Source organism: Narcine bancroftii, chromosome 2, assembly GCF_036971445.1.
Source record: "Narcine bancroftii isolate sNarBan1 chromosome 2, sNarBan1.hap1, whole genome shotgun sequence".
NCBI lineage: Eukaryota > Metazoa > Chordata > Chondrichthyes > Torpediniformes > Narcinidae > Narcine > Narcine bancroftii.
In genome coordinates this window covers 341,783,692-341,801,047 of record NC_091470.1, presented here as the reverse complement: position 1 = coordinate 341,801,047, position 17,356 = coordinate 341,783,692, and the positions used below count along the sequence as shown (strand labels likewise).

Below are 17,356 nucleotides of genomic sequence, written 5' to 3'. Positions count from 1 at the left end.
GTAAAAGAGATATTCAGATTTATTATCCGAGTACATACATGACATCTCATACAACCTTGAGATGTAAACAGGTAATGAAATGTAAACAAACTGACTATACCATACAGAGAGGATTTAAAAAATCGAAGGGCAAAAGTGTCCTTAAATGAGTCTCTGAGTTTGTTGATGAGAAGACTGGTGGTGGAAGGGTAACAACTGTTCCTCAACCTGGTGGTGCAGGTCTTTTGGCGCCCATACCTCATTCCTGATGGTACAGCAAGACCGGAGTGTATTTACAGCCTGCAGTCACCTGAGAGGTTGGAGGATGAGTGGCACTGACTTCTTTCATTTAGGTGAAAACATTTTTGTTTAGCCTGAGATTTGCAACTGAGGGAGCTGCAGATGAATCTTAATTCCTACTGCACTTGCAGAACATAAGAACATAGAGGCAGGAATTAAAAAGCATCCAACCCTATGAACATGTTCCTTCATTCATCAAGATCATGGCTGATGTACCTCACTACCATTTTCCTGAGCTATTCAGTGATTCTCTTAATATCAAGAATACTATCAATATCAGGAATGAACTTGATGGTTGAGCTTCCTCATCAGTGAATTCCATAGGTTCACCACCTTCTTACTCTGATTCTGTGATCCTTGTCTTCAAAGAAGGGAATTTTGCTCCCTGCATCCAGTCTGCCAAGCCCTGTTAAGAACAAGTTAATAAAATCTCCCCATAAAATCTTTTAACCATTGGAGAATATAGTCCCAGTCTGCTTCATATCTCCTCATAAGGAGCAGATAAGTAGGCAGATTTTGGAAAGGTGCACAAGTAACAGGGTTGTTGTCATGGAAGACTTCTACTTCCCTTATATTAACTGGCACCTCCTCACCTCCTTCATGCAAAAGGTCAGATGAGGGAGAGTTTGTTGGAATATATAAATTTTAAATTTAGATATACAGTACGGTACAGGTCATTTCTGCCCATGAGTTCATGTCTCGCCCAATTAAAACCCAATTAACCTACACCCCCCCCCCCCCACACCGGTACGTTTTGAAGGGTGAGGGGAAATTGGAGCCTCTGGGGAAAACCACACAGACATGGGGAGAATGTACAAACTCCTTACATCAACATGGGATTCAAACCCCGGTCCCGGTCACTGGCGCTGTAATATCATTGTGCGAACCGCTACACTAAGTGTGCTGTCCATATCTAAGAAGGATCCCTGACACAGTATGTGGCTACCTCGAGTAGAAGAGAAGTCATACTGGATCTAGAAGTGGGTAATGAACCACACACCTCTTGGTGGGTGAGCATTTCGGAAACAGTGACCACAGGTCCCTGAGCTTTAGCGTAGGTATGGACAAGGATAGGAGTGGAGAAAATGGGAAACTGTGGAAGGACTAATTATCATGGATTAGGCAGGAATATGGAAGAGTAAATTGGGAACAGATGTCTTCAGGAAAATGCACAGCAGGAATGTGCGGGATTCAGGATAGGTTTGTCCCAATGAGTCAGGGAAAAGGTTGGAGGGTAAAAGAGCCAGGGTTGACAAGCGAGGTGAGGGAGCTGGTCAGAAGGAAGAAGAAAGCATACATACATTTAAGAAGCAACAGTCAGGAATAATTCATGAGAATTATATGATAACCAGGAGGGATCTTAAAAAATTATTTAGAATGGCTAGAAGGGGTTATTGAGAAGACCTTGGGAAGCAGGATTAAGGAAAACCCAAAAGCTTTCAACAAGTACCCCTCAAGAATGCTGCACAAGTTGATAGGGTGGTTATGAAGGCATGTGGTGTGTTGTAAAAACACAAAAATGCTGGAAGAACTCAGCAAGTCATGCAGTGCCCATAGGAGGTAAAGATATATAACCAATGTTTCAGGCCTGTGCCTGTTTTCAAGCAGGCAGGTGCCCGAATAAAAGGCTGGGGAGGATGGAAGAAGGGGCAGGAGGGGGATTACAGGCCAATGGGCAGCAGGACAAGGATAGGAGCACAGGAGAGGAAAGGTGAGAATTAACTGGGGACAGGTGAGGTTCTGTGAATGCAGAGCTGAAGGAGACAGTGGGAAAGGGGGGAGGGGAGAAAGAGTGAGAGAGAGAGAGAGAGAGAGAGGAAAGGAGACATAGAGATGGAGGAAGGGCAGAACCGGGGCGGGGTGGGGGTGGGGTTTGTGTGGGGTGCTAACAGAAACAGGAAAAGTCAATGTTATCTAGTTTGAAGATGCCCAGTCGGAATATGAAGAGTTTTTCCTCCAATTTGCGGGTGGTCTCAGTGTGGCAGTCCATGAGACCATGTACAGATATGATGGCATGCCAATGGGGCCGGGAATTCAAATGCAGCGGCAGAACAATGGTGATTAATGAAGCGATCTCCCAGTCTGCACCCAGTCTCTCCAATCTAGAGGTAACCACAACAAGACCACCGGATGTAATAGATGTCTCCTATAGATTCATAAGCAAAATGTTGCTTCACTTGGAAGGACTGTTTGGGGTCCCAAATGCTGGTGAAGGAGAAGGTGTGGGCATAAGTGTAGCATTTATTGCAGTCGCAGGGGTAGGTACCAAGGGGGCAATTGTTGGGAAGGGAGGAGTGGATGAAGGAGTCATGGCAGGAACAGTCCCTGCAGAAAGAAGAGAGGGGATGATGTGTCTAGTGGTGGGATCACTTAGTAGATAGTGGAAATGGCAGAGGGATTTATGTTGGATACGTAATTATGGTGTGTTGGCCTTCATTAGTGGTATATACGTTTTGAGAGACAGGATCGACATGTATCAAGAAAGGACAGGATGGTCACGAGATTATAAAGACCTCATGGCCATCTGGGACAAATCACCACCATCCTGAACTTTCATTCCCTCCAATACAAATGTGGAGTGGCTAATGTGAATATCATTTACAAAACACACCAAGATCAATGTGAAAGTACCTCCCATATTTGCTTACTCTTCTGTCATGCAAGGCAAGAGCTGCAGGTTGAATTAAAATGCCACGTGCAAATAACTCTCCAAGTTACATGGGAATATAGAACATAGAACACAGCACAGTATAGGCTCTTCACCCACAGAATCCCCTCCAGCAACTTATCCACCATTGGTGTCTGTAATCCTTGGGTTTTTACTTGGACCCCTTCTGAAATAAAAGAACAACATTGCTCCATCCTCCAGTCTTATGCCACCTAACTTGTGGCTAATGATGGTACAAATATCTGTATCAGGCCATTAGCAATCTCTTCTCTGGCTTCCTGCGGTGTCCAGATTTTTTTGTTAAATTCTAAAAGTGCGCAAAGTTCCTATGTTGTCATGTACATAAATACACAAAATTTGTTATCTTTTACATAGAAACATAGAAGATAGGAGCAGGAGTAGGTCATTTGACCCTTCGAGCCTGCTCCGCCATTCAACGAGATCATGGCTGATCTTAAAGTTCAGTACCCCGTCCCCGCCTTCTCTCCGTAACCTTTAATACCCTTATACTGAAGAAATATATCTAATTCCCTCTTAAATATATTTAATGAACCTGCCTCTACTGCCCTCTGTGGCAATGAATTCCACAGATTCACCACCCACTGGGTAAAGAAATTCCTCCTCATCTCGGTCCTAAATGGTTTGCCTATTATCCTCAAACCATGGCCCCAGGTTCTGGATTTTCCCATCATTGGAAACATCCCATCTGCATCCACTCTGTCCAGTCCTGCCAGAATTTTATATGTCTCTATGAGATCCCCTCTCAATCTTCTAAACTCCAGGGAGTACAATCCCAATTTGCGCAATCTTTCCTCATAAGTCATTCCTGCCATTCCAGGTATCAGCCTGGTGAATCACCTCTGCACTCCCTCCATTGTAAGAACATCCTTCCTTAGATAAGGTGACCAAAACTGCACACAATACTCCAGGTGGGGTCTCACCAAGGCCCTGTACAGCTGCAGTAAGGTATCCTTGTTCCTATACTCAAACCCTCTTGATATGAAGGCCAACATACATTTGCCTTTTTAACCGCCTGCTGTACCTGCATGCTCGCCTTCGGAGACTGGTGTACAAGTACCCCTAGGTCTCTCTGCACTTCCCCATCTCTTAATCTATTGCCATTCAAATAGTAATCTGCCCTCCGGTTTGTATTACCAAAGTGGATAACCTCACATTTATCCACATTGTAGTGCATTTGCCATGTATCTGCCCAGTCCCTCAATTTATCCAAATCACACTGGAGCTTCCTGACCCCCTCTTCCGTGCACACAACCCCTTCAAAGTTTGCTTCAAAGTTCAGATTAATTATCAGAATACATGCATGGCATTACATATAACCCTGAGAATCTTTTTCCTGCAAGCCAGACAGAATTTCTGTTTATTGGTAGTGCAAAAAAAACTGCATTCAAGAAAAGATACATATACAAAAGAGAGAAATGTAAACAAAGAAAGAAATACAAACTCACTCCACTATAGAAGTATAAATATTCAGTAATAAGTAATTAGCAAAGTATGAGTCCTAAATGAGCCTCTGATTGAGTTTGTTGTTGAGGAGTCTAATGGTGCAGGGGTAGAAACTCTTCCTGAACCTGGTGGTGTGAGTCTTGAGACACCTATACCTCTTTCCTGATGGCAGCAGTGAGAACAGAGCATGTGCTGTGTGATGTGGATCTTTGATGATTGCTGCTGCTCTCCGATGACAGTGTTCCATGTAGATTTTTATAATGGTGGGGAGAGTTTTGCCTGTAATGTACTGGGCTGTGTTCACTACTTTTTGCAGGGTTTTCCACTCAGAGGGATTGGTCCTCCCATACCAGTCTGTTATGCTGACGGTCAGCACATTTTCCACTACATATCTGTAGAAAGTTGCCATGGTTTTCGATGTCATACCAGACCTCTGCAAACTTCTGAGAAAGTAGAAGCGCTGACATGCTTTCTGCATGATGAAATTCATGTTTGGGTCCATGAAAGGTCCTCTGAAATAGTGATTCCCAGGAATATAAATTTGGTCACCCTCTCCACTTCGGATTCCCCCAATGATCACTGGATCATACACCTCTGGTTTTCTCCTCCTAAAATCCGCAATTCGTTTCTTGGTTTGGGTAACATTTAGTGTGGAGTTGTTGTTGGTGCACCATTCACCCAAGTTTTCAATCTCCCTCCTGCCTCATCACCCCCTTTTCTACAGCGCACTATGGTGATATCATCAGAAAAGTTATAGATGGTGTTGTCGTCGTGCCGAGCCACACGGTCATACCTTAGAGCAGAGGGCTAAGAATGGAGCCATGTGGTGCTCTGGTACTGATAGAGATTGTGGAGGAGATGTTCTTACCATTGATTGTGATCTGGAGGTGAAGAAATCCAGGATTTAATTACAGTGAGCTATTAGGGCCAAGACACATAGTTTGTTGATCAAGTTTGAGAGGATGGTGGTGTTGAATGCTGAACTGTAGTCAATAAAGAGCATTCTGATGTTTGCATTTTGGCTGCCAAGGGGTTCCAGGGCTTTGTGCAGAACCACTGACAATGAACCTGGCCGTACCCAATGGCATCTGCCATCAACCTGTTGCTGAGGAAGGCAAATTAGAACTTATCCATGTCGCCACTCAAACAGGAGTTGATACGCTTCAAAACTTGATATGCTCTCAAAACACTTCATCGATATGGATGTGAGAGGCACTGTTCAGTACTCATTTAGGCAAGTTACCACAATCTTCTTGAGGCCTGTTTGAAACAAATGGGTACCATGCCCTGTTGGAGTGAGATGTTGAAGATATTCATGAATACATTGGCAAGTTGGTCAGCACGGGTTTTCATTACTCGGCTGGGTTCTCAGTCCAGACCAGATGCTTTTGTTGGATTCACTCTCCTGAAGGCAGTCTGCATGTCATCCTCGTATACTGACAGTAGAGGATCATCAGGAGACATAGGGGTACACAGTGGCTGATTCTTATTCTAGTGGTCAAATCGAGCTTAGAAGATATTGAGTTAATCTGGGAATGAAGCTTTGTTGCCTCCGACTGCACTGTATTTTGTTTTGTAGGAGGTTATGTCATTTAGCCCCTGTCTGGTGTCCTTCGCCGTTTCCATTCTCGTACTGAATCTCCACCAGCTGGGAGATGGATTTTCGTAGGTTGTACCTCCTCCTTGTGATTTAAATGCTTGTGATTATGGCTCTCAGCAGGTTCGTTGTTCACTCAGAGCTTCTGGTCAAGGCACCCAAAGAGGTGGCACTAGCCCGGCGCTGCCATCCATAGGAGAAAGAGAAGCAAAGGAGAGTCCCATCAGTGACATTGAATGTCCACGCATTCGTCCCCTGCGCTCCTGCAACCTCTGCACAGCCTCTTGTCCATTCCAGTGGTGAACCTGAGCATCTAGTTCCAAACCTTCGATATGATTGAGATACAATTTTAATGTTTAAGTTTGACTCTCTCTTCTCCATTACCCCCCACCCCAAATTCTCTACGTTCTGCCCTGTCAGGATATTGTTGGCCCATGCTGAAGATTGCGATTGCTTTCTCTGATATGCTTAATGACGTTAAATTCAAGCGGTCTATGGCCTGCTTGCATTGTATTGCTGGATATGAGAACATTTTTTAAAGGTTCAAAATTTTGATTCTACATATATTTTTTTTAATTTAGTATTAAGATTATCAATTATAATCAAATTCTTCAGTGTCATTTTTGTTAAGTAAATAGTAACTATCCATATTTTTTTCAACCTCACTTGTTTTCTTGTGTACAGGTAAACAGTTTAAGTGCACAGTTTGTGACTACACCGCCGCTCAAAAACCGAACCTTCTTCGGCACATGGAGCAGCACGCTGCCTTCAAGGCAAGAAATGAGTTTTTAGGATAAGGTCTTGAGAGACACAACTCCGTGAAAATCGATCGTCATGTTCATGAGTAATGTCATTGCTCAGGGTGTAGATTCATTTCTAATAGTGGCTCATTGGCAGATTTATTGATGGCTGTCCAAAATATTATGATCAAACATAGACTGTATAATAAGCCTGGATTTTGTTTTTGAAACTTTTATTAATTAATCATGATAAATCATACAGTAAAGATACAAACAAATAAAACATCTTATTTACATGATATTTTTACCCCTTGCAACCTCCCAACCCGCCCAACCCCCCACTAAACTACCCTAAAGGAAAAGGAAGAAAAGAAACAAAGGAAAGAAAGGAGATCAATTAACATAACACTTCAATTATTTGCCATGGTTCGGAGCAACACCATCGATACGACGCGTGGGAAAAAGATTAATAATTCAACCCCATATATTCCAAATATGGGCTCCAGGTTTTAACAAAAAAAAATTATTATTATGTAAATTATATGTTATTTTTTCCAGCGGAATACAAGATCTCATTTCCAAATGCCATCGCTGAATACTCAAATGAGTCTCATTTTTCCAAGTAATTGCCAAACATTTTCTAGCCACAGCTAGAGCCAATCTCAAAAAAGCAATTTGAAATGTATTTAATTTTAACTCCAAGCTCAATTTCTTAATATAACCCAATAAAAACACCAAAGGGTCAAGCTTCTAAAAGTTCCTTAAGTCTACCCCAAAAAGGATTCACCCTCTCACATAACCAAGTAGAATGTAAAAAAGAACCAACTTCCTTATGACATCTGAAACATAAATCAGAAGAGATAAACTTATATCTCCTTAATTTCTCCAGAGTTAAATATAACTGATGAAGAAAATTATAATCTATACCTTACAGTTGCAATTTTAATCATACTATTCTCACACAAGTTCATCCAATCATCCTGAGAAATAGATGGGGACAAATCTTTTTCCTACTTTAATTTAGATTTATAAACATCAGGCTTAAGCATTTTATTCTGTAATAAAGCATGCATCTCGGATATAAATCCTTTCTTACTACCATCAGTAAATAAAATTTCAAATTTGGACCGTCTAGGTAGCCATAACATATGCCCAAAATTATCCAACAATAATGCTTTAACTTGATAGTAAGAAAAAAGAGTATTTCGAGATATTTCATATTTTTCTCATTCTTTGAAACAAAGTAAAATATCCTGCTTTATAACAATCTTCTACCAGTTTAATTCCTTAATAAGCCTGGATTTAAGACACTCTCAGCACCTAGGTAGCGTTGGCCTGGCTTGAACTGAGTGATACTCCCAATGAAAAGAAATGGAGCAAGTCAAAGAAGGCTTGAAGCATTTCCTTTTTCTTTTGGGCACCCGATGACATGCTCGTAAATGTCATGTAATTTGATTCAAATTGGGAGTTCGTTGTCACTTGGGCAATATCTTATTTCCCCAGTGCAGTGCAGAATTAGTTCTGCAAAGGAAGATGCTGGCTCATGCTCTCAACTAAAAGGGTCCAATATACTCAGTCGTGAGATTATTTAATGAAGATGCTATCTTCATTTGTAACCCAAATGGTATCTGTTGGAACAACAGCTCCAATTTACACCCAAGTTTGGAATGTGTAAGATGAAGGCTCTTACAGTGACCCAGATGCGAATCTGGTGCTGTCTGCAAGGAGTTTTTACGATCTCCCCATGACCTGCGTGGGATAACTCCGGGTACCTCCATTTTCTCCCACCCTCCAGGGTTTGAAGGCTAATTGATGTATTTGGGGAGCACTGACTCATGGTCCAGAAGGGCCCGTTACTCTGCTATTATTCTGAATTAAAATCAATTAAATACGTTTGTAGAAATTAGGTTGCATCACAATTAAAAGTGTACTTGTCATGGGACCAAATTTCTATTTTTTGGTTATTTCATATTACAATAGAAATTAATTAAGATGCTTCCCACCATCAATTGTGCATGACAACAATTAAAATGTACTCAATTTCTGAAATGATGCAGTACCTGTTCACTTGCCAGAAGTGCACGGACCAAATTGGTTCCTTTTGCACCAGTCTATGCCCATCTAACAGATCAATTTCTAAGTTAAGAAATTCCATCAGGAAGTCATAGTTCAGTGATGCCAAGGTTAAGATAAAAGATTGGGTAAAAGGAAAAATTGAATAAAATAAAGACTCATAGATTACAAACAGGAACTCAGAAGGAATCAAAATTAAATGTGATTGTACCTGTTTTACAGCAGATGGGTGTGATGTGACTCAATTTCATGAACCTCTCATTTGAAATCGATTGTTGAGGGCAATCAGCTTAATTTAACTTGGAAAAGTCCTCCATATCTTTAGGTTCGGAAGATGGAGTCCATAGGCAAGGTGAACGGCAACAATCTTTTTCCCAGGGCAGAGGAGTCTGAAACTCTAGCGCATAGCAACTACTATGATAGGGAAGAGCTTTGAAGATGACCTGAGGTGTATCTCATAGGGCGGTGGCCTTGTGGGATGTGGGAAGTGGTAGAGGCACAGACAATTGCAATCTTTAAAAGATATTTCGACATGTCTGCATAGAAAGAATTCAAGGAATATGGTCAAGCAGAGGCAAATGAAACTACCCTGTTTAGGCAACTTTGCCAGTAATTTCTTCTTTACTTTCCTACAATGTGCTATCAAACAATTTCTTACCTTGCCTTCCACAAGTGGAAGCATATCTTCCTCAGTCTTGAGGAATTATAAAGAAGAATGCCAGGAGTTATTGCCTTTGCTCTTGCATTAAGTGCTTCTGCCATCTGCTGTGGGTCAGCTCTTGCGATCGTCTGCGTGTTCCAAGTATCCCTGTACCTACCCCTGTTGCTGATATAAATACTTCTGTCATTCTATGTTATTAATAGATATTGCCATTGTTCTAGTTTGTTAAAGTAGATGTTATCTGTTGTTGAACTAATGGCTCCTCCTTCCTATACTGTTGGAGCTTTGCTGCTATCTCTTCCATAGATGCGGAAGTTATTGAGTTCCCATTTGTTGATGCCAATAGCCTTGAAATCCATTAATTAGTGTAAATGTTGCTGCTATCTGGTTCTAAACAGGAAAGTCTGCAGGCGCTGGAATTGTACTGGAATAAACACAAGTTCAGGGGAAACTCAGCAGGTCATGCAGTACCTATAGGAAATAAAGGGTAACCAATGTTCTGGCCTGAGCCGTTACCTACCTGCTCTTTGCTCTTATCTTGACGAATGGCTCAGGCCTGAATAATTAGTTGCTCGTTATTTCCTAAAGGAATGGCCTGCTGAGCTTCTCAGCACTATTGTGTATTCTGCTATTTGGGGCCAATGTGTTTTCTGCTCTACTGCTGAAGTAGTTGTTCTTGCAAGTAACATTTTCCTTGTTTACCTCAGCCTTTCCGATGTGCACTGTGCCACTATTCCTGCAACATGGCTGGATCATTGAAGAGACATTACCACAAGAAACATCCCAATGATGAATATGTCAATGCTGGAACTGGTGTGCTAGCTCAAGAGAACGTGGCACAACAAGGTATCAAGAGTTTGACAAAATGCATGTTGCTTGAAGAAACACTTGCTACTGAAATGCTTTATATGGCAACAATGAATGTTCAACATGCTGAGTCTTCAACCTGATCCATAACTCTATTTCTCTTCCCCCAGTTGGGTCTGACCTGCTGAGTATTTCCAACATTTTCTGTTTTGATTTAGTGTGCCATTGCTTGCTCGCATTTAAGAATTTCTGTTCTGGTTTTCTACTTGTACACTTTCTTGTTGTCTTCCATTTCCTTGTGACATTGATTGAATTTTTCAGTTTCTGTGGGTTAGATTAGATTAGAAATCTACAGCACAGGACTGGCCTTTGGTCCAAACTGTTGTGCTGACCTAATAACCTACTCTGACAGCTGCCTAGACTTTCCTGCGTGACCATCGATTTTTCTCCATCCCATCTACTAATTGCTCTTCCAAGATCCTATTGTACCTGCCTCCACCACCATTGTTAGCAGTGCACTCCATACACCAACCACTCTCTGTAGAAACAATGCACCTCTTTCATCCCCATGGACCTTAAAACTATTCCCCCTTGTGTTAGCTATTTCAGCCCAGGAAAAGAGCCTCGAGCCATCCACATGATCAGTACCTCTCATCATCTTGCACACCATCAGGTCACCTTTCATCCTCTGTCACTCCAAAGAGAAAAGACCGAGTTCACTCAACCTAACCTCATAAGGTATGCTCTCGAAACCAGGCAACATCCTTGTTAATCTCCTCTACACACTCTTGATAGCATCTACATTCTTCGTGTAATGATCTGACCAGAACTGAACACAATATCCAAAGTGGGGTTTAAATAAGGCCTTGTAGAGTTGCAACATTCCCTCATGGCTCTCGAACTAGATGCCATTGTTAATGAAGGTCCACACACTGTATACCTCAAGATCTCTCAGTTTGTTCACATTGCTCAGTCCTCCCATTAACATTGTATTCTGCCTTCAAATTAGACCTGCCAAAATGAACCACTTCTCTCCTTTCTGAGTTAAACTCTATCTCCCACTTCTCACCCCAGTTCTGCATTCTATCAATCTCCTTCTGTAACCTCTGGCAACCCTCCAGTCTATCCACAACATTACCAATCTTTGTGTCATCTGCAAACTTACTAACCTACCCTTCCACCTCCTTATCCAGGCATTTATTAAAATCACGACGGTGTGGAACACTACTGGTCACCAATCTGCATGCAGAATACAAACCATTTGCAACCTCTCTTTGGACAAGCCAATTCTGTATCTACAAAGCAAGGCTTCCTTGGATGCTATGGCTCCTTACGTTCTGAATGGTTAACCTTATCAATTGGCTTATTGAAATTCATATACTCTACATCTACCACTCCACCTGCATCCATGTGCTTTATTACATCGTCACAGAATTCAATTAAATCCTTGAGACATGATCCTCCCCTGACAAAACCATGCTGACTATCCCTTATAAGATTAAGCATCTAACTGCTTGTAAATCCTGTCTCACACAATCTTCTCCAACATCTTGCTTTCCACTGAAGTAGGACTCACTGGTCTATAATTTTCCTGGATTATCTCTAATCCCTTTCTTGAACAGAGAAACAACATTTGCAACCATCCAATCCTCCAGATTTTCTTCTGTCCCTAGTAACGATGCAAAGATCATACCCAATCTCCTATAGTAGCCCTTGGGTAAATCTCATCTGTTCCTGGTGACTTATTGAACCTCATGTTTTTCAAACACTCCAACACATTCTCTTTCTTACTGTCAATATGCTCTGCTTTAAGTCATTCTCACAATTGCCAAAGTGATTTTGTCTGGTGAATGGTGAAGCAAAGTGCTCTTTAAGGCTCTCCATTACCTTGTGTGGCTTCAGGCACTCGTTTGCTCTATTCACCCTTGATCGGTCCTACTCTCACACGATTCATCCTCTTGTTTGTCACATTCTTGTAGAATGCCTTAGGATTTTCCTGAATTCTGCTTGCCAAAGCCTTCAAGTTCTCCCAAGTCCTTTCTCAAGCTCTTTCCTGACAATCTTCTCATTTTCTAGAGCTCTACCAGTTCCTATTTTCTTAAGACCATAAGAGCAAAAGTAGGATATTCAGCCTATCAAATCTGCCCCATTTAATCATGAGCTAATCCATTTTCCATAGCCCCAATGCCTGGCATTCTCCTGGTTAATCAAAAACCTATCAATCTCTGCCTTAAATACACCAATGACCTGACCTCCACAACCACCTATGGCAACAAATTCCACAGATTTACTACCATCTGGTAGAAGAAATTCTACACATTTCTTTTCTAGGTGAACGTCCTTCTGTCCTGAAATTGTGTCCTTTTGTTGTAAACTCTCCCCCGTGGAAAATAACCTTGGTACATCTACTCTTAAACCTCTTATAAGCTTTTCTTCTTAGCTCTATTTTCTATATCCTTTGTACTCCATGGTTCTTTCACTTTACCATCCTTTTCCTGCCTCAAACTGAATATACTTGTGCAGAGTGCCAAGCAAATGTTAGAACAATAGAAGCCCCTTCGGCCCTTCTCATCTGTGCTGAACATTTTTTTGCCTAGTCCCACTGAACATTTTTTTGCCTAGTCCCACTGACCTGCACCCAGTCCATATCCCTTCATGTCCTCCCATCCACGTACCTGCCCAAATTCTTCTTAAATGTTAAAATTGAGCCAGCATTCACCACATCAGCTGCCAGCTCATTTTACACTCCCATAACTCTCTTTGTGAAGAAGTTCCCCCTAAACTTACCCTTAAACTTTTCCCCTTTCACTCTTAACCCATGTCCTCTGGTTTGTATCTCACCTACCCTCAGTGGAAAAAGTCTATCTACATTTACTCTGTCTATCCCCCTTATAATTTTAAATACCTCTGTCACAACTCACCAGAGGCTTAGTCATACCAACTCGGGAGGTTTCAAGTGACATCATGAGGTCACAATATGATGATGTCATTTGGAACGTGTGGGGTTTTAAAAAGCTGCGCGTGACTGTTTGAGTGAACAACTTTTACTGAACTTCGACTCAACTATGTCTGATCATTTTCTCACTGTTCACTTTGCACTGAAACAGTTGTTACATTGATGACCCCAACGGGCCCAAACTGATTTTGGATCCAACATGGACAATGCAGCAGTTTCGCTCAAACTGTCTGTCTGTTGGGCCACTCAACCTGAAGTTTGGTTCAGGCAGGCTGAGACCCAGTTCCACATTTGTAAGATAGAAGTGGACACCACTAAGTACCATCATGTGGAAAGTGCCCTCGACCAGGACACAGCCAGTCGAGTAGTGGATTTCCTTCAGGACCCACCAGGTCTCGGCAAGTACGAAGCCCTAAAAGCCCTCTTTCTTCTGATTTACGGTCTTCCATATCGATGGCCTGGGGGACCACACCACTTCAGAGTTCATGAACAACATGTTGAAACTGACAGATGGCCATAGGCCTGGCTTGCTCTTCAAGCAGTTGTTGTTAGAGAAATGCCAGAAGATATCTGTCTCATGTTGGCTGATGAGGACTTTGATAACCCTCCAACAGTGGCTGCCCTTACAGACATTCTGTGGTGTGCAAAACAGCAAGGTACAAGGCCCACAGAAATTAGTGCTACGTCACACCCAAAGGCCCAGGTTCCATGAATACCGGCGACAAGGGTGCACGTTCTCCTGGACAAGCATGACTCCGTGACAACTACCTGGAGTGTTTACCATTAACACTGGGGTTCTGGAGCTCACCGCTGCTGACCCCTTTGCACTTTTCTAATGGCTATGGTGGCTGACCACCGGGTGGGATGAACTCTCCCAGTGCAAATTTCTAGTCGACACAAGTGTGGAGGTAAGTGGCCTTACTCCTTTGGGCTTTGACACCCGTACCAAGAGCACGGGTCCAGCACTCACTGCATTGAATAACAGTTCAATTTGTACGTACGGCACACAGACTATACCCATGAAATTTGCCGACAATAAGTTCACATGGAAGTTCATTCTTGCGGCTGTGTCCCAGCAGTTGCTGGGTGCTGACTTCCTCAGAGCCCACTCGCTCATAGTGCCCCTCTCCTGTGCGATGTTTCCATAGGTCAGCCTTGCTTTATCAACCTGCTGCGTGGAAATTTAAAAAAAAAACAAAAAAAACCCTGCTGCGTGGAGACATTGGATTTTTGATGCCATTCATGGACTGTCCCACCCCTCAATTCGAGTGACGAGAAGTTTGTGTGGCCTGGACTCAAAAAGCAAAGATGTGCATGGGCTGCCAATCTGCAAAAGAGCAAAGGCACGTGAAGGTTCCACTTCAACCTTTCCAGCCACTGCAGCATAGACTTGACCACATGAATGTCAACATTGTAGGCCCACTGCTGGTGTCACGAGGGTCTAGGTACTTGTTAACGGTCATCGACAGATTCACTAGGTGGCCGGAGGCGGTTGCTATGACGGACTCATCAACTGATTGTCGCGCCAGAGCTTTTATTTCTGCCTGGGTATCTCAGTTCGGCCTACCCACACGTCACCTCTGAAAGAGGCCCACAGTTCATCTCCACACCCTGGAACTTTTGTCACGACTGCTGGGAATGCAGCTCCACCACATGTCAGCCTACCACTCGCAGCCAAATGGCCTGGTGGAGCAGCGTTAAAAGTATTTTTATTACTTCAAAGCTTGTTTTATTCTCAGATATTTTATATGTGTTCTTGAAAGTAAATGATCATTGAAGTCGGGGAGCACAGAACTGGCTAATGACATTTTGGACTTTCAGAGTCAGCCAGCTATTAGTTTTTTTTTGATCTTACATTAAAATTTTACAATTATAGTTGATGTATCTTGCATAGCTGTTCGGTTGCACCATTTAGAATGTTGGTGCATCTGTGCATTATACTTATTTATTCACATTGAACATTTTTTTTAGAATAATACCCTTCTCTCATTAATAAGGTGGTGTGAAGTGCCCTGTCTGCAGTTTTGTGTACGGAACCAAATGGGAGCTGAACAGACATCTGAAAAACAAGCATGGACTGAAGATTGTGGGGAGCATAGACGGAGAAGGCACTGAGCAGGTACTTTCATACCCAAATTCTGAAGATGCTACATCTTTCTAGGATCTAACTTTTGGGCTTGATTGATTTTGTTCTTTGTCAATGCTGAATCCACCCGCAAATTGGAGGAACAATACCCAATGAATCTTTTGGGCATTCTTCAACCAGATGACATTAATATCAGTTTCCATTTGGCTCCTCCCATCTCTTTCTCTTCCCATATCTCTCTGTCACCTTTCCTCCAGCTCTCACCCTCTTCCCTCTCCATTCAAAGAGTTAGTTATCCCCTCTGCCTATCACTTCCCAGATTTTATTCTTATTCTCCTGCTCTCCCACCCGTCCACTACGACCTTTTGCCTGTGGACCTATGCACCTCCCCTCACCATTTTATTCAGGAGCTTGCCTGCTCTTTGCTCATACCTTGATGAAGGGCTCAGGCCTGAAACGTTGGTAAGGTATCCTTTCCATAAAGAAAGCTGCATGACGAGTTTCTCCAGCACTTTTGTATATTAAATTATTTTATCTATTTCCTTATTATTGGATTTGGTGCTGCTTGGAAAGGCAGCTTCTTGAAGAACTGTACTTTTGGAAAAGGCATTCCCATTGTGATGTTGTGAGGGAATTTCTAAGATTCAATGCAAAGAGCAATGTATCTCTAAGTCAGATGATATGTCACTGGAAGGGGAGTCTCCAGGTACTGGCATTTCTTTACTCCTGAACCCATCGTTCATCTTAGTGTTGGAAATTGTGGGTTTGGGAGGTGCTTTGTGAATAACTGCAATACAATTTTAAATGGTGCATACTAAATCCACTCTGCATTGGCAGTAGAGGAAGAAGAATATCCCACTTATGTACATGCTCCACCATTTAATAAGGTTGAGACATTTACCGTTGCATGATTTTCCTGAATTAAACCCGTCCTTGGATTCCTTTACTATTCACATATTGTCCAACCCCTGCCTTGTATACACTCATCAATTAAGCATCCATCGGCATCTTGGTAGAAAATTCCAAAATTTCCCTACCCTCTGTGTGAAATTCTTCCCATTTTAGTTCATGTTTATTGTCACATACAGCATAGAACATTACAGCACAGTACAGGCCCTTTGGCCCTCAATGCTGTGCCGACCTATATATTCCTAACGAAAAAAATACTAAACCATTCCTACCTCATAACCCTCTATTTTTCTTTCGTCCACGTGCCTGTCTAAGAGCCTCTTAAATGCCCCCAATAATTCACCCTCCACCACCACCCCTGACAAGGCATTCCAGGTACCACAACTCTCTGTGTAAAAAAAACTTCACCCCGATATCTCCGCTAAACTTTCCTCCCTTGACTTTTTTATTATTTTATTTAATATAAAACCACTAGCAAACATATAACTGTATTTCAAACTTAATCCAAGTACATGTGGTATTTTATAAAAAAGAAAGTAAAGAAACACAAAAGAAAAAAGAACCTCCTATAAAGCCCCTCCCCTACAAATTAAAAAAAATGGAAGAAAAAGAAGAGGGACAGTTTCCTCCCTTGACTTGTAGAGGTTCCCTCGTGTTTCCTATTCCTGCCCTGGGAAAAAGGCGCTGACTGCTCACCTTTTCTATGGCTCTTAGAATCTTGTAGACCTCTATTAAATCTTCTCTCATCCTTCTTTGCTCCATAGAGAAAAGTCCCAGCATTGCTAACCTTGCCTCATAAGGCTTGTATTCCAATTCAGGCAACATCCTGGTATATCTCCTCTGCACCCTCTCCATAGCTTCCACATCCTTCCTGTAATGAGATGACCAGAACTGTAGAGTTGCAACATGAGCTTTCAACTCTTGAACTCAATCCCCCTATTAATGAAGCCCAGCATCCCAGATGCTTTCTTAACTATACTATCAACCTGCACAACAACCTTGAGAGATGTATGGATTTGGACCCCCAAGATCCCTCTATTCCTTCACACTGTTATGTATCCTAACCCTATAGTCAGACTTCTGGTTTGGCCTTCTAAAATGCATCTCCTCACACGT

At 42.2% G+C, this 17,356-nt stretch overlaps 1 protein-coding gene across 3 annotated transcripts in view; it reads left to right on the top strand.

Moving 5' to 3' along the window:
• zfat (zinc finger and AT hook domain containing) overlaps window positions 1-17,356 on the top strand; it is a 194,320-nt gene that overhangs the window by 144,965 nt on the left and 31,999 nt on the right. For all 3 annotated transcript variants that reach the window (XM_069922233.1, XM_069922232.1, XM_069922234.1), the window contains 3 exons: window positions 6,693-6,781; window positions 10,190-10,328; window positions 15,243-15,364. In XM_069922233.1, the coding sequence (XP_069778334.1) occupies window positions 6,693-6,781; window positions 10,190-10,328; window positions 15,243-15,364 (350 nt within the window). The remainder of the gene's footprint in view (window positions 1-6,692; window positions 6,782-10,189; window positions 10,329-15,242; window positions 15,365-17,356) is intronic.